At 36.6% G+C, this 20,068-nt stretch overlaps 1 protein-coding gene across 1 annotated transcript in view; it reads left to right on the top strand.

Annotated features, from left to right (window-relative positions):
- The first annotated feature begins 3,774 nt into the window (after nt 1-3,774).
- Nucleotides 3,775-20,068, top strand: part of ARHGAP28 (Rho GTPase activating protein 28) — a 74,491-nt gene continuing 58,197 nt past the window's right edge. The window contains exon 1 of the mRNA XM_026699157.2: nt 3,775-4,226. Within this exon, the coding sequence (XP_026554942.1) occupies nt 4,102-4,226 (125 nt within the window). The 5' untranslated portion in view covers nt 3,775-4,101. The remainder of the gene's footprint in view (nt 4,227-20,068) is intronic.

Genomic DNA, 20,068 nt, shown 5'->3' with positions numbered 1-20,068 from the left:
AGATTGTTGGGGGCAATATGTTGACTCTAAACTGCTTAGAGAGGGCTGTAAAGCACTGTGAAAAAGTATGTAAGTCTAAGTGCTATTGCTATTATACTTTTCAGAAATAAAAATACTATTAAATCTATGAACACAAGAAAACTTCCTAGTCCTGATGGTTATCTAGCAGAATAATACAAGACATACATTATCTTTTTGTCTCTATTAACACTGAATGTTTCCCCACCCCCCAAAGCATTACAAAACAGTGAAGACTGGTCAAAAGTCTGCTAATTGGTCAAGTTGTTAGCTTATTTCTTTGTTTAATGCTGATGCCAAATGCTTGACATGTAGAGTACACATTACTTCTAATTCATCATTTTGTGGTATATGATTTTATCAAAAGACAAAAAGCATTGGATATTAGCTTATTAACTAAATTAACAACAGATTTCTACATCAATCACTATGTAGAAAAAGCTATTGATATGGCACATTGGAAGGTTTTGGAGCCCATTTTGCTCAAACATGGATTTCCTTTTTATTAATTGGGTTAATTGTGGTTTTGCATCTTTCATGAAAGATTATAATGAAATTATCTCTTGATCTATCAAGATGTTCTATTCTTAACTTAAGACTGATAAGTACCATTGGAGACTGATAAGAACCATTGGCTTCTCTTGTCAGGAAGACCTTTTTAACATAACAGCAGATGGAATTATTATTATATGCTGATAATTTACTTTAAAATATCATTATAAAATGGGGCGATGTAGCACAATCATTGGCAAATTAGCAGAGTATTCAGTTCATTTATGTTTCATCTCTTTTCTATATGTTCTAAGGTATCTATAAAAATGTGTTACAAATGAGATTTTATTTAGGGTTTGACATCTTATAATTAACCAAGGATATATTTTCATTTTGTAAATATATCAGTTTATTTGCTTAATGTTATTATAAATGGTTAAAATCCCACTGAGATTATGGAAAGAGACACATATTATAAAATAAATAATATTTGTACTTGCAGATATTCCTATGTTAATATCTTGAAGAAACTTTAACTATGTTGCCAAATTATTAATAAAGTGTTAGAAAAAATATTGAGTTTTTAAATTACAGTTACTATGAATTGGTCGAAGTTTTAATTTACCTAATTTTCAGTTTTATAACTGAGCATATTTTTAATTTTTTTATTTCTTCAAGGAATGTAAATGATCAAGTCAAAAAACTACTGTGGGTCCAATTAGAAAGTTCTAATGTGATCTGGAGGGGGGCTGCTGGGGGTTCGCAGAGGTTCGGGAGATCCTCTAAGATTCTGCACAGTTTGGAGAACCCCCAAATCCCCCTCCTGGCTGGCCATGCCTGCCCCACCCCTCCCTCCCAGGAGTCCCCATGTGGCCTGTTTTGGATGCAGGTAAGTGCAGGGTATGCGCAGAGGCTCGGGGAGGGCAAAAAACAGGCCTCCCAGAAGTTCAGGAGAACCTCCAGAGAGCCTCCAGAGCCCGGGTAAGGCAAAAATCCCGCCCACCAAGGTACATGAGGCAAACTGGGCCATGGCCACCATGGCCACGCCTACCCCAGCAACGGGGTAGAGAACTGGTTGCTAAAAAATTTGAAGCTCACCCCTGAATGTGATACCCCCTTCACCCAATATCATGGCAAATTATATTTGGTCACACAGTCAGCGAGATGTTTAGATTGGTTTTGGTATTTTTACCCACTTACTGAGTCCTTTTCAAGGACCTGAGAAGAGAATATTCTGTTGTTTGATGCTGTTAAAGGTCTCATCACAAGATGTTAGCTGTTCCCAGTTAAAGCTGGATTTTGCCATTGAATGCTGGTCATTTTGTTGGTGCCCATAATGTTCAAGTGGTGCTCCAGATCTTTTGGGAATGCACCCAAGCAATCTATTACTATTGGTGTTATTTTTGCTTCCTTTTCCCAATGTCGTTCTATTTCTATATTTTGTGATTTTCTCCACTACTTTCTTTTCCGTTCTGCCATCTCCAGGTACTGCCATATCTGCTATCCAGACTTTTTTGGGGGGGTATTTCTTATTGACATTGTGAAGTCTGAGCAAGTGCCTGTCTGTTTAATTCTAAAGCCTCAGGGCATTTAAGCTTCTTCATTTTCTATTGCAGCATGATATTTTTGCAGATATTCCAATGCACTATTGTTGCTACTTTGTCAGGTCATTGTTTGTAGTCAGATTGTATGATCCTCTTGCAGCAGCTAACAGAGTAGTTTATGTTATTACTGTATTCACAAAAAAGGGAAAATCATAGCTGCCAGCTGTTTAGCCAGTATCGTTCTCCATGTGCATCAAAATATTCCCAGAATCTAAGATATCATCATGTATTGGTATAGTACATGTGTGGATCCAAGCAACATGGCCTTTTGACAAATGGAAATTTTGTCAATGACTATATTGTTATTATTCCTACCTAGTTATGAGTTGGGTTGGGCTGAAAGAGTGTGATGGCCTAGTGTCAGGGTGTGAAAGAGTGGGACAGGATCCCAGTTTCTAGGCTTAACCACTAGAACAAATTATCTTGCAAAGGATATCTGTGTTGGGTTGGAATCAAACCCAGGTCAACTGCTTGGAATTTTAAAATATTTCCAGCGTAAAAGGCTCTAAGACATATTTAAATGTTGCTGGTTGGAGGCACAAATTTGGCCTATATTCATATGTTATATTTATATTTTTCAATTATTCTAGTTTGAAATTATCAGATATTTCTTTCCTTTCTAATTAGTTGATATATTGATATTTTAGATCAACTTCCTAGTGAAATTTTTAAACCACTTGAATTGTCATGTCACACTGCAAAAATGACAAAAATAGTTAGGCATTTAATTATAACACTTGTTCATTTTACAATTTGGAACAAATGTATTAGAAATAACTAAACATTCATAATTACAATTGGCACTGAAATGTGTTTTGGAGTGATTCCAAATCTACAGTACTCTTTCCATAGAAAATTAAAGTATTGCTAAAGTGAACATTGGTTACAAACATTTTGGTAGAGTTATAATGTCCCATATTAACGAATCAGTGGATAAAGTGTGTTTGCAAGGTTTCTAAATGAAATTAACAGTTTTTCATTGAAAAAGAGATTTCATTGGAGGTGTAAAATGATGTAAGAGACATCTACACATATTTTTGCAGGGGTGTCAAATTCATGTTGTCACAACGGTGTTATGTGACATATTGGGGCTTCCCTCCCCCTTCACTAAACAGGGTCAGGGCGGAGCCAGCGTGGCCCGCGGGCCACGAGTTTGACACCCCTAATGTGTTTATTAATACTATTTGGTTTTGGAAAGAGTAATGTAGGTTTTTAAAAAGTGTATACAATTTTAAATCAAATAGACCACGTTTGGAATTTTTGGTACAGAAAAGAAAAAAAAAACTATGAAATTAGCACAACGTGTTGTAACAAAAAAGATTTACTGTTTTACAATGAAAAAGCAGTGCCACCCTGGATTTAATCTTGGATTGAGATATTTTTGCTCTCTGCTTCTGAACTGTCTCTTTATGGATACAATGAAAGGAACTGATTAATATTGTTTGGTGTGATCCACACTTTCTTTAGAAACAGATCTTTTGAAAAATAAATAGTATAATTGGGGGGGCAGTTCCTTCTTCTTCTTTTTCTCCTTTTCTACATACTCCAGCGGTAACAAACGCTACGCGTGTAAAAGGAGGAAGAACCCTGAGTTCGCATTTTCTTGGAAAAGTTTAGAAAAGTACAGCAAAATGCGGGTGGAGGGGGGGGGGAGGTGGGAGTAGACGGAGGCGTATGGGCTTCTGGACCTCGGTGCCACGCAGGGCAGGGCTCCTTCTGGTTTCTAGTTACTTAGAAACTCGGGGCTTTCTTCGAGGGAGGCGGGCAAGGGGGCGGCGTTTTGGAATCTATGTTAATTCATATGTTCTGGCAGTAAGAAGAGCCTCGTCTCGCCTGCCCGGCAATCCGTAACAAGGGAACGGGCTCTTAAAGGGCAAGGCCATGCCTGGCTGGCTTGACGGAGTCCTTTGATCCGAAGAAGCCAGAGGCTTCCCGAGTAGACAACTTGTCGGCCGCCAGGCGTTGAGGAAGACATGCGCGTCCCATAATGGAGATAAAGGATTCGGGCAGCGTGGTGCTGACAGCCTATCATTCTTACACTCCATCCCGGCTGCCGAGCAGGGTGGAGCAGAGCTTCGTTCCAGAGGGTCCCCCAAGCCGGTCTCCTCTCAGGTAAAGCGGGAGGGGCGGGGGGGGGAAAGCACTTGGTCGGGCCAGCCGTGCTTTTGCCTGAGCGGTCGCTGCCTGCCTGGCGGACGCTGCTGCCATTGCGGGGGAGTTTTGAGTCGACTTTCGGTCGGGAGCTGCAAATTAGTTGCGCCGGGTTTTATCGCCGTTCCGCTCTGAGGCGCAACCCGAGGGAGCCCGCGTCCAGCTGAAGGAATGCGCGGTTCTTCTGGTGGTGCCCTGGCGAGGGGAAGCGTGTGTGTGTGTGGTGGGCATGTGTGGCGCAAATGGCCAAATGGCTCCCTTTCAAGGCGCCGGAGAGAGCTTGCAGATCAAGTTTGTTTGCTAACCGAGATGAGCCTGGAGATAACCTAAAAAGTAATGAGGGCACAGAGAGCGGAAGGGACGCGGAAATGGTCACTTATTAAGAAGAGGCTCAGTTCCGAGTTAGGGAATTGGCTGGCAGACGGAGCGTCCCTCACCTTCAAACAACCCCAACGATCCCCCCCCTCCCCGTCTTTCAGAACTAAGCTAATGAGAATAGTGGCTTAGAGTTTAGGGTTTAGGATTGCGGTTGAAGGGTCTTATTATTTGCGCACCTGTTGATTTTATAAATATATGTGTCTGGATCTAATTTATAATGCTCAGTTGTGCTCACTCCGAAGGGAGGCAACCAGTAATTCGAATACCAATCCATCCATTGACTTAAAACGGGATGCGGGATTCTCAACTCACACACAGCCACTTCATTTCTTTCTTCCCCTGCAAGGCAAAAGGTTTCACAATGTTGGTGTGTATCTTGGAGACATTCCTAGCATTTGTCCCAGATAAAATTGCTGATAAAGGAAATAGTTTGGGTAATATCTTCACCGGCAACACCTTTAGACTCAGTGAAGCTGACCTCTCTTCCCCTTGGGAATCTTGAGTTTGGATAGGCTTTGCAAATTGTAACTATTAAAAAAAAATGTAATTATAAAATAGAGATGGTAAGGTTGGTGTTATTGCCCTTGAAATGTGGAGATTGGTTGCTTCAAAAATAATATAAAATGAATAAATCAAAGGTAAGAGAATCACAATACTGCAATGTTCCAGACCTAGTATTTGTGATAAATTTAGTTTATTAATTGGATGCAATTTATTCACTCATGCTGCTTATTCAGCACTTTAACAATGACCAGCACAACATGGATAAACTAACCTATCAAATAGCTTATCACGATTGGTTCAACATTTGGATAGGGTAGTTGCCAATTGGACTTTTAAAATAGCTTTTTAAAGCCTATTCTCTCTATCTTAATCTAATTTTTCTATCCTTTGCAGTTTAATGGTGTTCATAAAAAGATGCTATTTTATATTTGTTATACCACAATACTATATTTGTTTATTTTATAGTTAAAGACAAAAAGACTTGCATGAAATAGAAGTTTCAGTCAAAGAATTGGCATTATTATAATGGCTGCATTATGTATGTGTGTTTGTATAATACTTGTTAGCTCCTTGTACAATCTGGAATTGGTTGGAGAGGAAAGAAATAATATATTCCAGGTATAATAATATGGATCTTCCAGATGATTTACATTAATCATATGCTAGCATATTGTATTGCTCAGGTTTAGGTTTTTCTCTTCACTTTTGGCATAAGAAGAACTTTAATGTATTTAAAAACTAAGGCCCTAATGATGGCCAAAAAGAAGAGTTTGTTAATAAAATAGATAGTTGTTGTGTGTCTTGCAGTACCGGCCTTGACCATGGAGTGTGTGTGTGTGTGTGTGTGTGTGTGTGTGTGTATAGCATGCACATGTATATGTGTAAAAAACTGCAGAAGGGAAGTATTGAATATCTGGAATTATAAATTGAAATAATTCTTGCAGTGCACTTACATATAAGGAATGCACCATCTCAGCCCAAAGGTAAAGTATTTAAACTATCACTGTTTGTTTTGCATATCTCTGCCTGTCCATTGAGGAGCACAAGATGATGTAATGTAAGGTCAACCTCTCATTTATCTTCATTCTGTTCCTGTGAGATAGGCTGGAGGAAGAGAAAAGGATTAGCTAAAAGTCAGGCTAGAGAATTTTCTGATCAAATAATGATTTCAAATTGTATCTTCCTGGTCCAGTTCAATATTGGATCTCAAGAGAAAAAGAAGTGTTACCTAGAACTGATAGAAGGTAGTATAGATAGTCCTTACTTCAAAGTTATGATGGTGCTGAAAAAAATAACTTTATGATAAATGGCTGCACATACAATCTTTATAGTGTCCTTCAGTCACATGATCACTATTGCGGTTAATACATGACCTGTGCTTATTGTTGCACCCCCTTGTAGAGTGACAAAAATGGAAAGCAAGGAATGAGAAACAAAGAGGTACAATTGGGAATGCCTATCAGAAGCAATGTGCTACCACTGTCAGCTCTGAGCAGACTACGTAAACAGCCTGTTGTGTTCCCCATTGTAAGTCTGCTTACTATCTTGTAATCCCTTCTTCCCTGGTACCTGTGGTCTATGGAGGGGGGGCAGAAAATACATTCTATAGACAAGCTTTCCTGTGCCCAATCTTATTACTCTCCTCACCACAAAGTGAAAAGAATGTAGAGAAGGGATTACAAGAGAGTAAGCAGGCATACAATGGGTACTACACCAGGCTATTTGAAGTGGACTTATGGCTGCCGGTGCCAGCACATTGGTATTGATGCATATGCCCCATTATATGCCTGCTTATTCTTTTGTAAGACAAACATCTTGTTAATTAGCAATAATTCAGTAAGTGGGAAATCATGTGATTGTAACTGTGCTTTCCAGTTTGAAACTGATAAGACTAACCATTTACTATTTTTTTGCCTCCTAACAACTATCCCACCCTCACTCTCAGGGTGATCATTCCAAAGGCTGGGGGAATTGTTAGGAGCTCCTATTTAGCAATTACTTTACTTATTAATGGAGTTATTGATTCTCAACTGTGCTGCCAAATGAAGACTAGCAGTATTCCTATGTATCTTTTGTTACCATTGTTGATTCTGTTTAGGAACAGAAATATTATACAAAAAGAAGTTATATACAAAGCTTCTCCAAACTTGTGTCCTCCACACTATTTGGGACTACAACTTTGAGTACTCCATTAGAACACTTTCTTTTTATCCTGCCAATCAATTAAGATCCAATGATCTCATTCATCAGGCAACCCTAGAGAGGTATTCTCAGTAAAATCACTCCAGTTGTGGAATTTCCTCTTTGTCCAGTTATGGCTGGCACAGAGCCTTATGAGATTTTCTTGCCAGTTTAAGACATTCACTCAGCCTTTTGTTTCAATGTAAATGTACTGTGCCACATTTATTGTTTGTATTCTGATTTTCACTCGTAATGCTTACTGTTATTTGATTCACCTCCCGAATGATCAAAACATACTCATTCACTTATTGCTGAAACTTATTATTATTATCCAGTCAAAAGAGGGAAAGGAAACTAAATCTGAAAGTTCTCTCTATGATTTCCCCCTACCCTACTAAAAGATAGCCCTTTCTATTTGTGTGAAGAACAGACTGGATCCAATTTAAAATATGATTTTGCTTCTAAAGTACCAGTTAAGGAGAATCAGTTTACACATTTTCCAAAACAGATTCAAAATTGGCTAGAATTCTAAACTTTCTGAAATATGCTCAAAGAGTTACAATATGATATACAATCTGTAACAAATATATGTGCAAGTAAAATATTATAACAGGAGCTCCATGTGAGATAATATGAGTAACACATTTCATGAGTTCCTGCAAAATTCAGAACACCAACAGGACTTTGGAATGGCTATCCTAGTGAGGTTGCCCACTTCCTGCAGCTGTCTGGTTGCAATAGCTAGTTATTGCCATATGGACAGTCAGAAACTCCATCTGTGTTTCCAAAACATGCTGTGCAAGGTTATATTACCTCAGCATTGGCCTGGCGGAATGCAGAATGCATGAAACAAATGAACTGGTGGTGTCAGACTTCAAAAGACTAGATGCGGGAATGTTTTCCAAATCTTTTTTTAATAAATACTGTCATATTAATTCTCTTCCTCTCTCTCTTCCTTATTTATGGTTCCTATTGGTTCATTTGCAGACAGTAATCTAGATGAAATTTTCTACAATAGAAATAATAATAATATAAGAAAGCATTAGAGAGCACAGAAAATATCAGGTTTGAAATTTGAAGTTGAAAGATTATGGCATAAACTGGTGTGGGTACCCCCAGTGGTTATTGGCACTTTGAGTACCAAATGAAAAAATCTTATACAGAACTTGAAAAATCTGTGTATTGATAACATTTTCCTCTGTCAATTACAAAATGCCACACTGGTTACATTACAATATCTTAGTTTGTGGAAGAACTTCATGCGTATGAAGACCAGATAAAGTATTTGCAGCTGTAATTTTATATTGTTCTGCGTAAAATAATCATCTGATAACAGAATCTTGGAGCTCTTTTGCTTATGTTTTCTGCAGAAGTAAAAACTTTAATGTGGAATTATTGGAACAATTTTACACTGATGTCCAAAGATACTGAATTTAGTATGTGTCACGTTGTGTTCGTGTATGAAGTGTACAGAAATAATAATTTTTAAATTCAGACAATAGGTTTTCAGAATTGAGATGGTTTTCACCTATATAGCCAAAGTTTCATTTCAACAGAATAGCTATGCCTGAAATTAATGATGACTCTATGATGAGTCATGATGGGTCTAAAGAATAGGCTGTGTGGAATAGGCTGTTTTCTCCAGGTGAAGCTTGGTACACTGTGTTGTACCAAGGAAATATGCACCATGGGTGCGATTTGCCCTGACCAGAAGTGGAGAAAGGGTTTTCTCAACTGGCACCTGATTTCTAGAAATTGCTGAAATCTCTCCATTTGTTTTAACAAAATAATACTGCTCTTCTGTCTTTTATAGGCAGGAAGCACTTTATCAGAATGTTTTGGAACATGTAATTTGATTAAAAATGCTGTTCGAGCAAAGACTTACTTGAAATTGGAGCACGTGGTGTTTTTTTTCCTATTTCATCATTTTGAAAGCTGTAAAGAAGACAGCTTTCCAGCTTCAGCTCCCAAAATGTAGCAGTTACCAAAGGTTTCAGATCCCAAAGTTTAGCACTACCTCTTAATTTTAACAACGATTCATTGAAACAAAGTTTCAAAACCATGGTTTTTGCAGATTAATCACACATGCCATTAGCTATGCTTTAATCAACAAAGGCAAAGACTTCTGAACAGTTCCTTCTGACCTCACTATAGTAGGAGAAAGCAATTTCATGGCTGAAGCTAGAATATCCTGTGTCTTTATAATGAGCACAATCAGTGGTGGGCTGATGCTGGTTCGTACCAGTTCTAGTGAACCTGTACAAATGACAACCCTGCCCTATCCTGTCTTATATTTCCTTTTTTGCAGCTCAGCTGATTTGCATGGCAAAGTGGATTACAGCGCCTCAGCTCTTCTACTCACCAAGGAAGGTGAGCTGGAAAGGTTCAAATTGGTATTTATTGAATGCTTCGTGCATGTGAAAAGTGAACTCACAGAACCGGTTATTAAACCGGTTGCAGCCCACCACTGAGCACAATCAGTATAAAATTCCTTATTCCAATATTTATAATATATATTTATGTTCATAGGCCTGAAAATATTAACAATCTACCTTATTTTAGAAAAGATGTAAGTAATATGGCTATATAATCTTTGAAAATTGTTCCTAAAGAAATTCACCTGATCTCACAGAGGTACACCACCTATTTGCTGTTCATTAAAGCAGGGGTCATCCAGCTTTTGGACCTCAGGGACCACCAAACTCATAATTTTAAATCCCATGGACCACTAATATGAATTTTGATTGATGGTGGCTTGCTGACATTGGTGGGAAAGTCAGTCCCATATTCCAGAGCTGGACTGTAGTCACAGGACTGGCTCTTTGGTCCTCCCGGAGTAGCTGCTCCTCCAGTCCATGGCAGGCTGGTGCACCCGGGTGGAGGAGCAGCTGCTCCAGGGTGACCAAAGGGCCAATCTTGTGACTACTGCAGCTCTGGAATATGGGACCGACTTTCCCACCAACGTCAGCAAGCCACCCCAGGTGGATTTCCCTCCCCTGCTGTTGGTCTTACCTTCCAGTTACAGCTCGCGGGGCTCTAATCAAGGTAAGGTTTGTGCTCGGCTGAAGGGTGGGGGGCAGCAGGTGGGTGGGCCATGTGGGTGGCGCAGCCTTGTGTTCCTGTGCAGTCTGGATTAATTGCTTGGGAGGTATGTGTACTTTGAGGGGGACATTTCTCTGAGGACCACCAAAAATTTCTTGCGGACCACCAGTGGTCCCCGGCCCACAGGTTGGTGACCACTGCATTAAAGTATACTCCCCCCCGACTTTCATACAAGCAGCACGTCCTCTTCAAGCAGGTGTTTCTTTTTACAGGCTGGGATGAAATGTGATGTGTGGTCAATTGAGGTCCTAAATAGTTCCTCCAAATCATTTTGAAAGTAACAAACTTTTAGTGGATAGGAAAAGCAGAACATGAATGATGATAAAGCATAAACCACAAACAAGCATAAATTAGGGGTAGATTAAGAATGAGCTGCAGTTACTCAGTCCTGGTGTTAATTTATGATGAAATTAAACCAATATTGGCCCCGGCCAAGATTGACCCCTCTGGGAAGAGATTTTGTGAATTAGTAGCCATCAGGAATAAGGGTCTTTCTTGCATTCCACACAATGTATTAATAACAGTTCTAATAAAAACAGAAAAACTCTCTACTCCAACAAATCTTAGAACTTGGGCAAATCCTAATATAGACAGAGTTAGATTTCATGTTTTTTGTGTTGTGTTAAATGAGATGCATTTAAAGAATAATAGAAAATGTGCTTCATAAAATTGTTTGTAAATAATGACATTTATACTTTTTAATATTGCTATTTATACTGCTTTATACATTCTTCAAAAATACTTCTGTTTTAGGATTTGGCATTCTTGGATCTCTCATAAAATACTATTTTAGCTCCATGAATAAATTGCGAAGCCAGCAGGTTTTAGAGGAAAAATAGGAACAATAATCCTCAAATAAAATATTAACTTGATGTGGCTAAAACAGAAGTCTAGCTGTTTAGCTCTGGGGGTGATTCTCAATCAGAGGGCCATAGACCACTGAGGGGATGTGATATTGTCGCAGGGGGTCCACAAAATATTGAAGAAATATTATGATTTAAATTTTGAGTTAAGTCTTGGTGATTCATGACCACAAAAAGTATTTAAAGAGGGTCTACGGTGAAGAAAACTGTTGAGAAGTACCGCTATATAGCATTGGGAATTCTTAAGTGTTAAGAAAGAGTGAAAATGCAACATAAAATGTGACTAAATAAAATACATAAAGTTATATAATCATAGTCATGACATGACAAGTACAGGAATATTATAATGAAAAATGAGGATAGAAAAAATTCCTGAAATGTAACTATGTTGTCATATATAGATTATCTGGAAGAAGGAAATACCACCTTTTATTTCATTTGTGCTGTGTATTGTATGTGTTTGATTTTTAAATATATGGAAATAAAGCATGCATTCACAGCTAGCAAATCATAAGTGTATAATGCTCTGAAAAAAACCTCACAATTCAAATAGGAATTATGGATTGCTAATATATCAGTACCTTTGTGGAAATATCATGAAGTGATTAACAGTTCACAAAGCTACTGCAAACTTCAATGGAAAGAGGTTCTTAAATATTAGAAATGCAGAAAAATCAATATGAATTCAAAAACAGTAATTCTTATTGAAATATTTTCTTGAATTCACAGTGTAATGGTTCCATAAATTATAAACAGAACTGGCTTCATAATCCATTTCTGTCTTCTTTATTTTATATTGTTTCTCATAAACACAAGATTTTAGCAAACTTCCTTTGTTACTGTAATTGAGGATATTAATCTAGTTTAAAATGATTCATCTTTATTTCTTGAAGGAGGTTATTCCCAATAAATTTTTTTGCTCTATCAGGTGATATATTTCTCTTTACAGAAATAAAATAAATATGTCTACCAATCTTATTTATTCATTATACACAGTGTTATATACCACGAAATATATGTTCCTCATATTTCTTTACATATTTTGTAAACTCTCTCACACAGTGATAAAAATTAGCGCATAATGTCCTAGTTGAGAGAGAACAGTCATGGGGTTACAGTATCAGTACATTGGATGAAAATAAGAAATGACATTTAATGCTCAATCTTTTTACAATTGGATCATTGAGAAAGTTATGTGTGTACATATGGAAGTCCATAAGAAGATCAGTTTAATGTATGTTAATTGATTTACAAAAAGTTTTATGAAATGAAAAAGCCTTAATGAAGAGAGGGGTAAGAAATTTAAAGAATAAAAGGTAATATATGAAACAAGAGTATGGAAGAGGTGGAACAAGGATCACTTTGAGGAATGAAAGGCTATTTAGAAGAATATTGTTGATGTAAACTACAGTAGTTTTAGATGTTTTATTTTTCTTACCTCAAGCCATTGTTTTGGATTACAACTTCATACTTCCTTCTGCAGTCTGTATAATGTTGCTTATTCCAAAAGTGGATTATTTGGTGGATTTGTATATGTATGTATACCAGTGGTGGGATTCAAATATTTTCACTACCGATTCCGTGGGTATGGCTTGGTGGGCATGGCAGGGGAAGGATACTGCAAAATCTCCAGTCAGAGGTGGTATTTGCTGGTTCTCCGAACTACTCAAAATTTCCACCACCGGTTCTCCAGAACTGGTCGGAACCTGCTGAATACCATACCTCTGGTGTATACACACAAATGCACATAAATATACCTGTAACACAAAATGTTCTTCACGTTATCTTCCATCTATGTTTTGATTGACAAGCTGCAGAAGAAATGTGTTAGTTTAAATGACAACTTTTCTAAAAGCATAGTTCAGGTATTTATGTAAACCAAGTTTATAAACCAAGCAGTGCTTAAATTGCAGCTTCCTGATTTGAGTGTCATAGGAAACCTTTGGTATATAAGAATTTAGGAAGGTGGTGTTTGTTCTTTGTTTTTTTGCTTATTCTAATTTGCAATAATTCACCAAAACATGCAGTGAAATGAACAGTGGTAATACAGCCCAGTTAAGGAATAGTAATGGCCAGATGTAGTCCTTGACTTACAGCCATTCATTAGCAATCACTCAAAGTCACAATGGCACTGAAAAAAGTGACTTGCAACTGGTCCTTACACTTATGACCTTTGCAGCATTCCAAGGGTCATGTGATCAGAATTCAGGCACTTAGCAATGAGAATAGCGCTCCAAAGTCATATGATCAGGGGTGGGATTCTACCAGTTTGGACCAGTTCAGGTGAACCAGTTGTTCCGGTGATCATTTGGCCCTGCCCGACCACCCCTGCTCTTTCCTGTGCTTTATTTCCTTGTTTTGGAGCACAGCTGATTTGCGCGGCATAACCGTTTGCCGCGCTTCAGCTTTTTGCTCACTGGGGCTGCAGAAGAAGGTAAGTATTGTAGCTGAAAATGGGCTTTTTAAAATGGTATGCACATGTGCAAAGCACGCAATTACCGAACCAATTGTTATACCAATTGAATCGCACTACTACATATGATCATCATTTGCGACCTTCCCAGATGGCTTCTGACAAGCAGGGGAAACTGGATTGGTGTAATGATGCATGATTCATTTAACATCCATAGCAAAAAAGATAGTAAACTAAGGCATGTCTCACTTAACAACTGCCTTGCTTAGTGCTGGAAATTCTGGTCCCGATTGTGGTTGTAGGTTGAGGACTACCTTCACTACTGGTTTACAGCAATAGCCAATTGCTTTCTGGTTCACCCTTTTTAGATAGCTGAAATAATAAGACAGAATTCAGGGCTGTTACTTCAGGCATCATTAATTGAACATTTTAAATAATGTTCCTATTTTGATATTTAGAAAAATATGTTCCAAGCACATTGCAAGGCTACTTTATCATGCAAACAGTTCATGGTGTATTGTTTCATGAGCAGCTATTCGTATCTATTTCCTTAACAAACATTGATATGGAGAAAACCCACCAAGAAAACGAAAGGTTCTTTGGCTGATTTTCAGCAGCTTAGTTCTACAGTTCCATTTGATATACAAATGATTGGCAAGGCCCTTCTGTTGAGGTGCCGTGTAAATAGTCTAAGACTATTCTTGATATCGAGTTCATTAGACCATAAACTCCTCAGTAGACGAGAATGGAATGATTTCAAGTGTCACTTTTAAAAAGTGTATGAAAGTTAAATATAAACATGTGTTTTTCTTAATTATGCATTGATTTAAAAAGCTAAGTAATTTAGAAAAATAGATGAAATAAAACAGAAATCAAGCTAAAGAAATATGAAATGTCTGTATTTCATTTGGCTTGGGGAAATAGTAAACGTCTTTTTTAAAAGAATGGGATGTAAAAGTCACTTTTTAACCAGAATTTTGCAAGCCATTAGTTTTTTTTCAACCACAAACTATTGTTAAATTATATAGGAAGTAACACTTAAAGTAAACCAGACAATGGTAAATTCAATTTTTCCTATACACTTTACAGACTGATTCTTTGAGACACTGACTAAGGAAATGCAGTATTTATAGTCTTGATAGAATTTCATGTTATGATTTAACTTCTCTGGGTTCTTTAGCATTAGTGCCCTGCTGATTTCCCTGGTGCCTTCATATGCAGAACTTATGGGAAACATCTGGCATTATCTTTTTGATTAGCTTGTTTGATTAAACATTTGAGCAGCTGCCTTCCATTTATTTTTACAATGTCACTTACTATACATTGATTAAATGTGCTTGAATTACTTGCAGAGAGAAGAAAAGGTTTGTTTCTGAAACTGGACTCAAGTTTGTAGATCATTATATTACAATAATATTATTAAGAATTATATTAAACAGAAAAAAACAAAGCTAACACATACATACATAGACATAGATATATAGATATATTTGTGTATGTGCAGAGCTATTAAACATTACCACAAATACTCTCTCTTATTTAAGTATCCAAAAATAATAGTGTAAATATTACAAACTAATCCATTACAACATTGAACATTTCCAGAAGAGAAACTATCCAATCCAGATAACCATTAAATATTACTAAAGGTAGCAATTCATAGGCAAGCCAATTGTATGCTTTTTTATTGTCTTCCTCCCAGCTATCCTTAAATCCTACATTAAAACAAAGTAGTTTTTTTTCCCTCACAAGAGGATTTTTCCTGATTTGTTCAAAGTCTTTCTTGAAACCATTTTCACAAAGCCTTAGCAGTTAAACTCTTTGAAAACAAATCTAAAGTCACTCCTTTTTTATGTATTGCGAAAAGTTACAAAAAACATTTAAAAAGCTGTAAAAACATATCAGAGTTATGGTACTAAGATGCAGTGGTTGTTAAGTGGATCACGATGTGACTGTGTCTGATTTTATGACCTTTTTTACACAGTCATTAGATAAATACCATGGTAATTAAAGAAGTCTTGTTTTCTCCAATGGCTTTTTTTTTTGCTGAAAACCAGAAATAAACTCTAAAAACCCATAAAATATGTTGAAAATCAGAGTTAAGTGACTGAGGGATATTACCAAAGGCCCTAAATACAAGCAAGTTTCCAAAATGCAATCATCCCCTGCATGTCCATCAGAACTTTGGAAATGGTTATAAACAGCTTTGCTACATTAAGTAACCTTGTTGTTTGGTGAGAACTACGGTGGTTTCCTTTCTGAGTAAATAGCTCGAAGGGAAACTCATCCAGAGCCTTGTAAAAGCCATTCTATAGTTCAAAGGGTTATATCAGGGGTGTGAAACTCATGTCATCAGGGTGGCATCACTTGACATAACGTGACTTCCGTCCCTTTCGTGGTACATGACGCATCCAGCTGTATGACACGTCCAGCCCATGGGCTGGGAGTTTGACAGCCTTGGGTTATATGGTACTACACCCATGAAGGTCATGTGTGAATCCTGCCACCAAAATTTAGAATAGAATAACAAGAGTTGCAAGGCACCTTGGAGGTCTTCTAATCCAACTCCCTGCTTGTAAACCATGGTTTTCTTAATTTTAATATTTTTTTTTGTTAAAATTTAAAAATATTAAGCAAAAATATACAAATACAATAAAATTAAACATTTCATTTATTGCAACGTAGGCAAGACCATGTTCACTCAATCTGACATCTCTCAAGCTGTTGTAAGATAATCATTTACATTGCTACATTAATATATATGTATATATATAACACAAAGTTTCATCTAATTTTACATTATATAGTACACATAATATTACCAATTTCCATCATACCTTTTCATTTGACTTTATTCCTTTCATGTGTATAATTTTTTTTTTTATAATCATAAAGTTGGGGAGATTATTTTCACATTTCTAATTTTGGGCAAAGGCAAGCCTTGCTGCTGTTAATATGTGGAGTATAATATATAATATTATTTTTACTAATTTTTTGTTTTAATATTCCTAATAAAATATCTCTGGTTTCCATTCAATTTTGATTTTTGTAATTTCTTAAAGCCAATTTCTAATTTTCTGCCAATATTTTTTTGCTTTTGGGCAGGTCCACCACATGTGGTAGTAGGTTCCCTGCTCGTGACCACATTTCTAGCATTTTGTCGAATTATTAGGAAACATTTTTGAAAGTCTCGCTGGTGGTAATTTAATAATTTCATATATTTGTTTTGAAAAAAATCTTATAAATTTCTTTGACAAGAAGCTTTATTTTTTTGCTAGAGAATGAGATTTTAATAGTTTAAAAATGTTTAATAAGATGTAACATTTTTGGTAAGTTACAGAATACCCAGTTTTGCTTCTTAGCATGTTTGAAACCTCTTATAACTTAACGTGGCATTTAGGATACATTTAATAAGGGAGACATACTGTATGAACACCAATTGACTGATGGTAGATGGATCTTCTCCATAATAATTTGTCTCCAACCTGGGTTGAGAGAGAAAAAGAGACTCGTCCAGGGTCACCCAGTTGTCTTTCATGGCCTAAGGCAGCATTTGAACTCACTATCTTCCACTTTCTAGTCTAGTTCCTTAACCTGAAGTTAGTTTTCTGCTGAACTAGTTATAAATTGAGACAATTCTAACTAGTCATTACTTCCATTAGAACATGACTTTCAGAATATAACTTAACCATTCCAGAATACTCACTCAAGGGATCATTTACATACTAGTTTCTAGGAATATATGGAACTTTTACTGGTGTTTTACAGTGAAACTAAGGTGGCTCTTGTTTCTAAGTGATCTAGTAGAATTGCTAAGACATATTACTTTAAATAACCAAAGTAGATTCTGCACCCAGAGCATGTGTACACTTCCTTTGGTTCTTGTTTAATCCCAGGCACTTGTTTCCATTCTCTCTTCTTTAAGTATTATTGAATTAGTCATACTATCGTATATGTTCCTTAATTTATCTATTCTAGTTATTGTGCGTGTTGGATATGTTGGAATGCATATGTTGGAACATCAGAGGATGGGAAGGATGCCAAACTCAGAGAGGAACAATAAACTAGAGATATTTTCATGCTTTGTTTCCAGCACTTGCCCATACGCATGCCCATCCTCTTATCCAGTTGTCACAGCTGCAGCCCATGAAGAGGATCAAGGCCCTCTCCTCCCCAGTAGACCATATCTCTCCCTTATCCTCTCCTCCCTGCATGCCCTAGGATGGAGAGGGGATGGGCCTGGGTCTTCCTCTGACTGCCCAGCCGGCCTCTGCCCTTCCCCAGCCTCCTCCACAACCTCCAGAGCCACACTTCCACTCCCTGTCGGCTGTTCCTCCTCTCCCTTAGAGTCAGTCTTCACTAGGGGCATGACAATTTCATATGTAAATGCATACATACATTTGGTCCATAATGAGTCATTAGCCATAAAGGAAGTGTCTTTTGACTTTCACTTTATATGTATATATGTAGTTGCTATTGTCTCTCTGTTTTGTAAGCTTTCAGTAAAATTATATTTTCTATTACTTAGTGTGATTTTTAGGAATCACTAGTCATATCAGAAATGTATATTTAAAGTCAAAGCTTTTAAATATATCTTTTGCTGAAAAAAATATTACAAAATGTGATAGGTGTTAAAGCATGAGAAATATTGAAATTATATTGTGACATTCTGTATTATTCATTAACACTGTTATTGTCAGCAAGTCTGTTGTATTTCCCACTGGCCTTAACAATGACTGGACAATTTCCATATACAATTTGTATTGTAGAAATTGCTATAAAATAAAAAAGTTAGGGAAAGATTACATTTAACAGGTTAGGAAATGCAAAAATGAATTGACTGCAAACTGAATGCATAGTGGTACAATTTAGCAATTGATTTATTGCAAATTCACAGCAATTCACTTTTCTAGTAGGCCTCATACTACTACTTCAAAATGGATCTCTTCTTGAGATATTAATAGTTTATATAATTTAAAAACAGTAATACATTGTTGTAATTCTCTCTTATTTCTACATAAACACTGAAAAATACACTGTTATGAAAAATAGTACATTTATAGTATTTATTGTAAATTCAAATGAAAAGTCATTAAGAAGTTATTGGTTGGTGTGGGCAATGCCCACTTAAATTATTTCAGGAATTTTGTGTTGCTAATAACAGCTTCCTTTTAGACTAAGCCTGCCAACTGCAACTAAGCCTGTGTAGGCTGACAAAGTACATTCCTGGCTGTATCAGAATAGAGCTAGACTGCATTGCATTCTCGGTGGTTGTTTTAGATGAGATTTTGTTTTTTGTTTTTTATAATCAGGATATATTTCATTGTATCATAAATAGCGTATATTTATTTTTATTTACTGAGTTATTTATTCTATCTAAATTCAAAAGATTATTTTAGGGCTGAAAAGACCCAAAAAACAGTGAATGATCTCTTTCACATCTACATTCTGTGTGTGTCTATATCTTCTATATAGATTGGTCTATGGTTGGTCTATGCAAGCAAAAGTGTGTGGTTTTGACATGTAGTCTCTACATTTGATCTCTTACTTTTATAAATAGCATGAACATGCTTGGGATTAAATTGGACTTTAGTTTCACCTGTAATACACCGGCCAAAATTTCCTTAAATTGAGTGATATTATTTCTTACTACTACTCTCTGTTGAGAGAAGAATGTTCAGTCTGACTGTAGATGGTCTGTTTGACCCCTCTTTCAAACCATTTTCTGTGTCGTAAGCAGAAAATGCTGATGTGGTACTGGTAAGCCTGTTTACCTGGTCTACATCTTCTCTATATTATTATAAGATACGATGTAAAAGCTTAAACTGACCAGAGCCATAATAGGTGGCAGAGGCATAGAGCTATATATTGTATTTAAGAAGCCAACTGATGGGGCCTGCAGTGTGTAAAATATTATGATAAGCAATTAAAGAGTAAGTAGTAAAGAGTATGGCTGAATGAAAAGGAAGGAAGGAAATGTTTTGCTTTTCTGTGAAACAAAAAAAGGGAAAAGGATTAATAGAGATGAATAAAGATTGCTTATTTTTGTGAAAAGGAATTTATGAATACATGTAAGGCAGGGAATATGTAGATATAATTATGAATAAAAAGGTTAAGAAAATATAAATCAGTGTCATCTAAGCTGTTGTTGGCATGTATAAAGACAGAATTCATAAGTTAATTGATAGTTACTTATTCTGTTCTAGCGAATGTTGATAATAGAAGGACCAAAGAGGAAATTTGTGCAACATTCTGAATGAATGGGATTTGTAGGGATAAAAATTATTCTGCTAGGTGACATGAAATGAGGGAATATAAATGAAACCTGAAAATGTTTGGGCCATTTCGACATCAAGAAGAAA

This window comes from Pseudonaja textilis, chromosome 3, assembly GCF_049901715.1.
Source record: "Pseudonaja textilis isolate UNSWEBS1 chromosome 3, rPseTex1.2, whole genome shotgun sequence".
Taxonomy (NCBI): domain Eukaryota; kingdom Metazoa; phylum Chordata; class Lepidosauria; order Squamata; family Elapidae; genus Pseudonaja; species Pseudonaja textilis.
The sequence above is the reverse complement of the archived record's forward strand: the minus strand, read 5'-3'. Positions and strand labels throughout refer to the sequence as shown.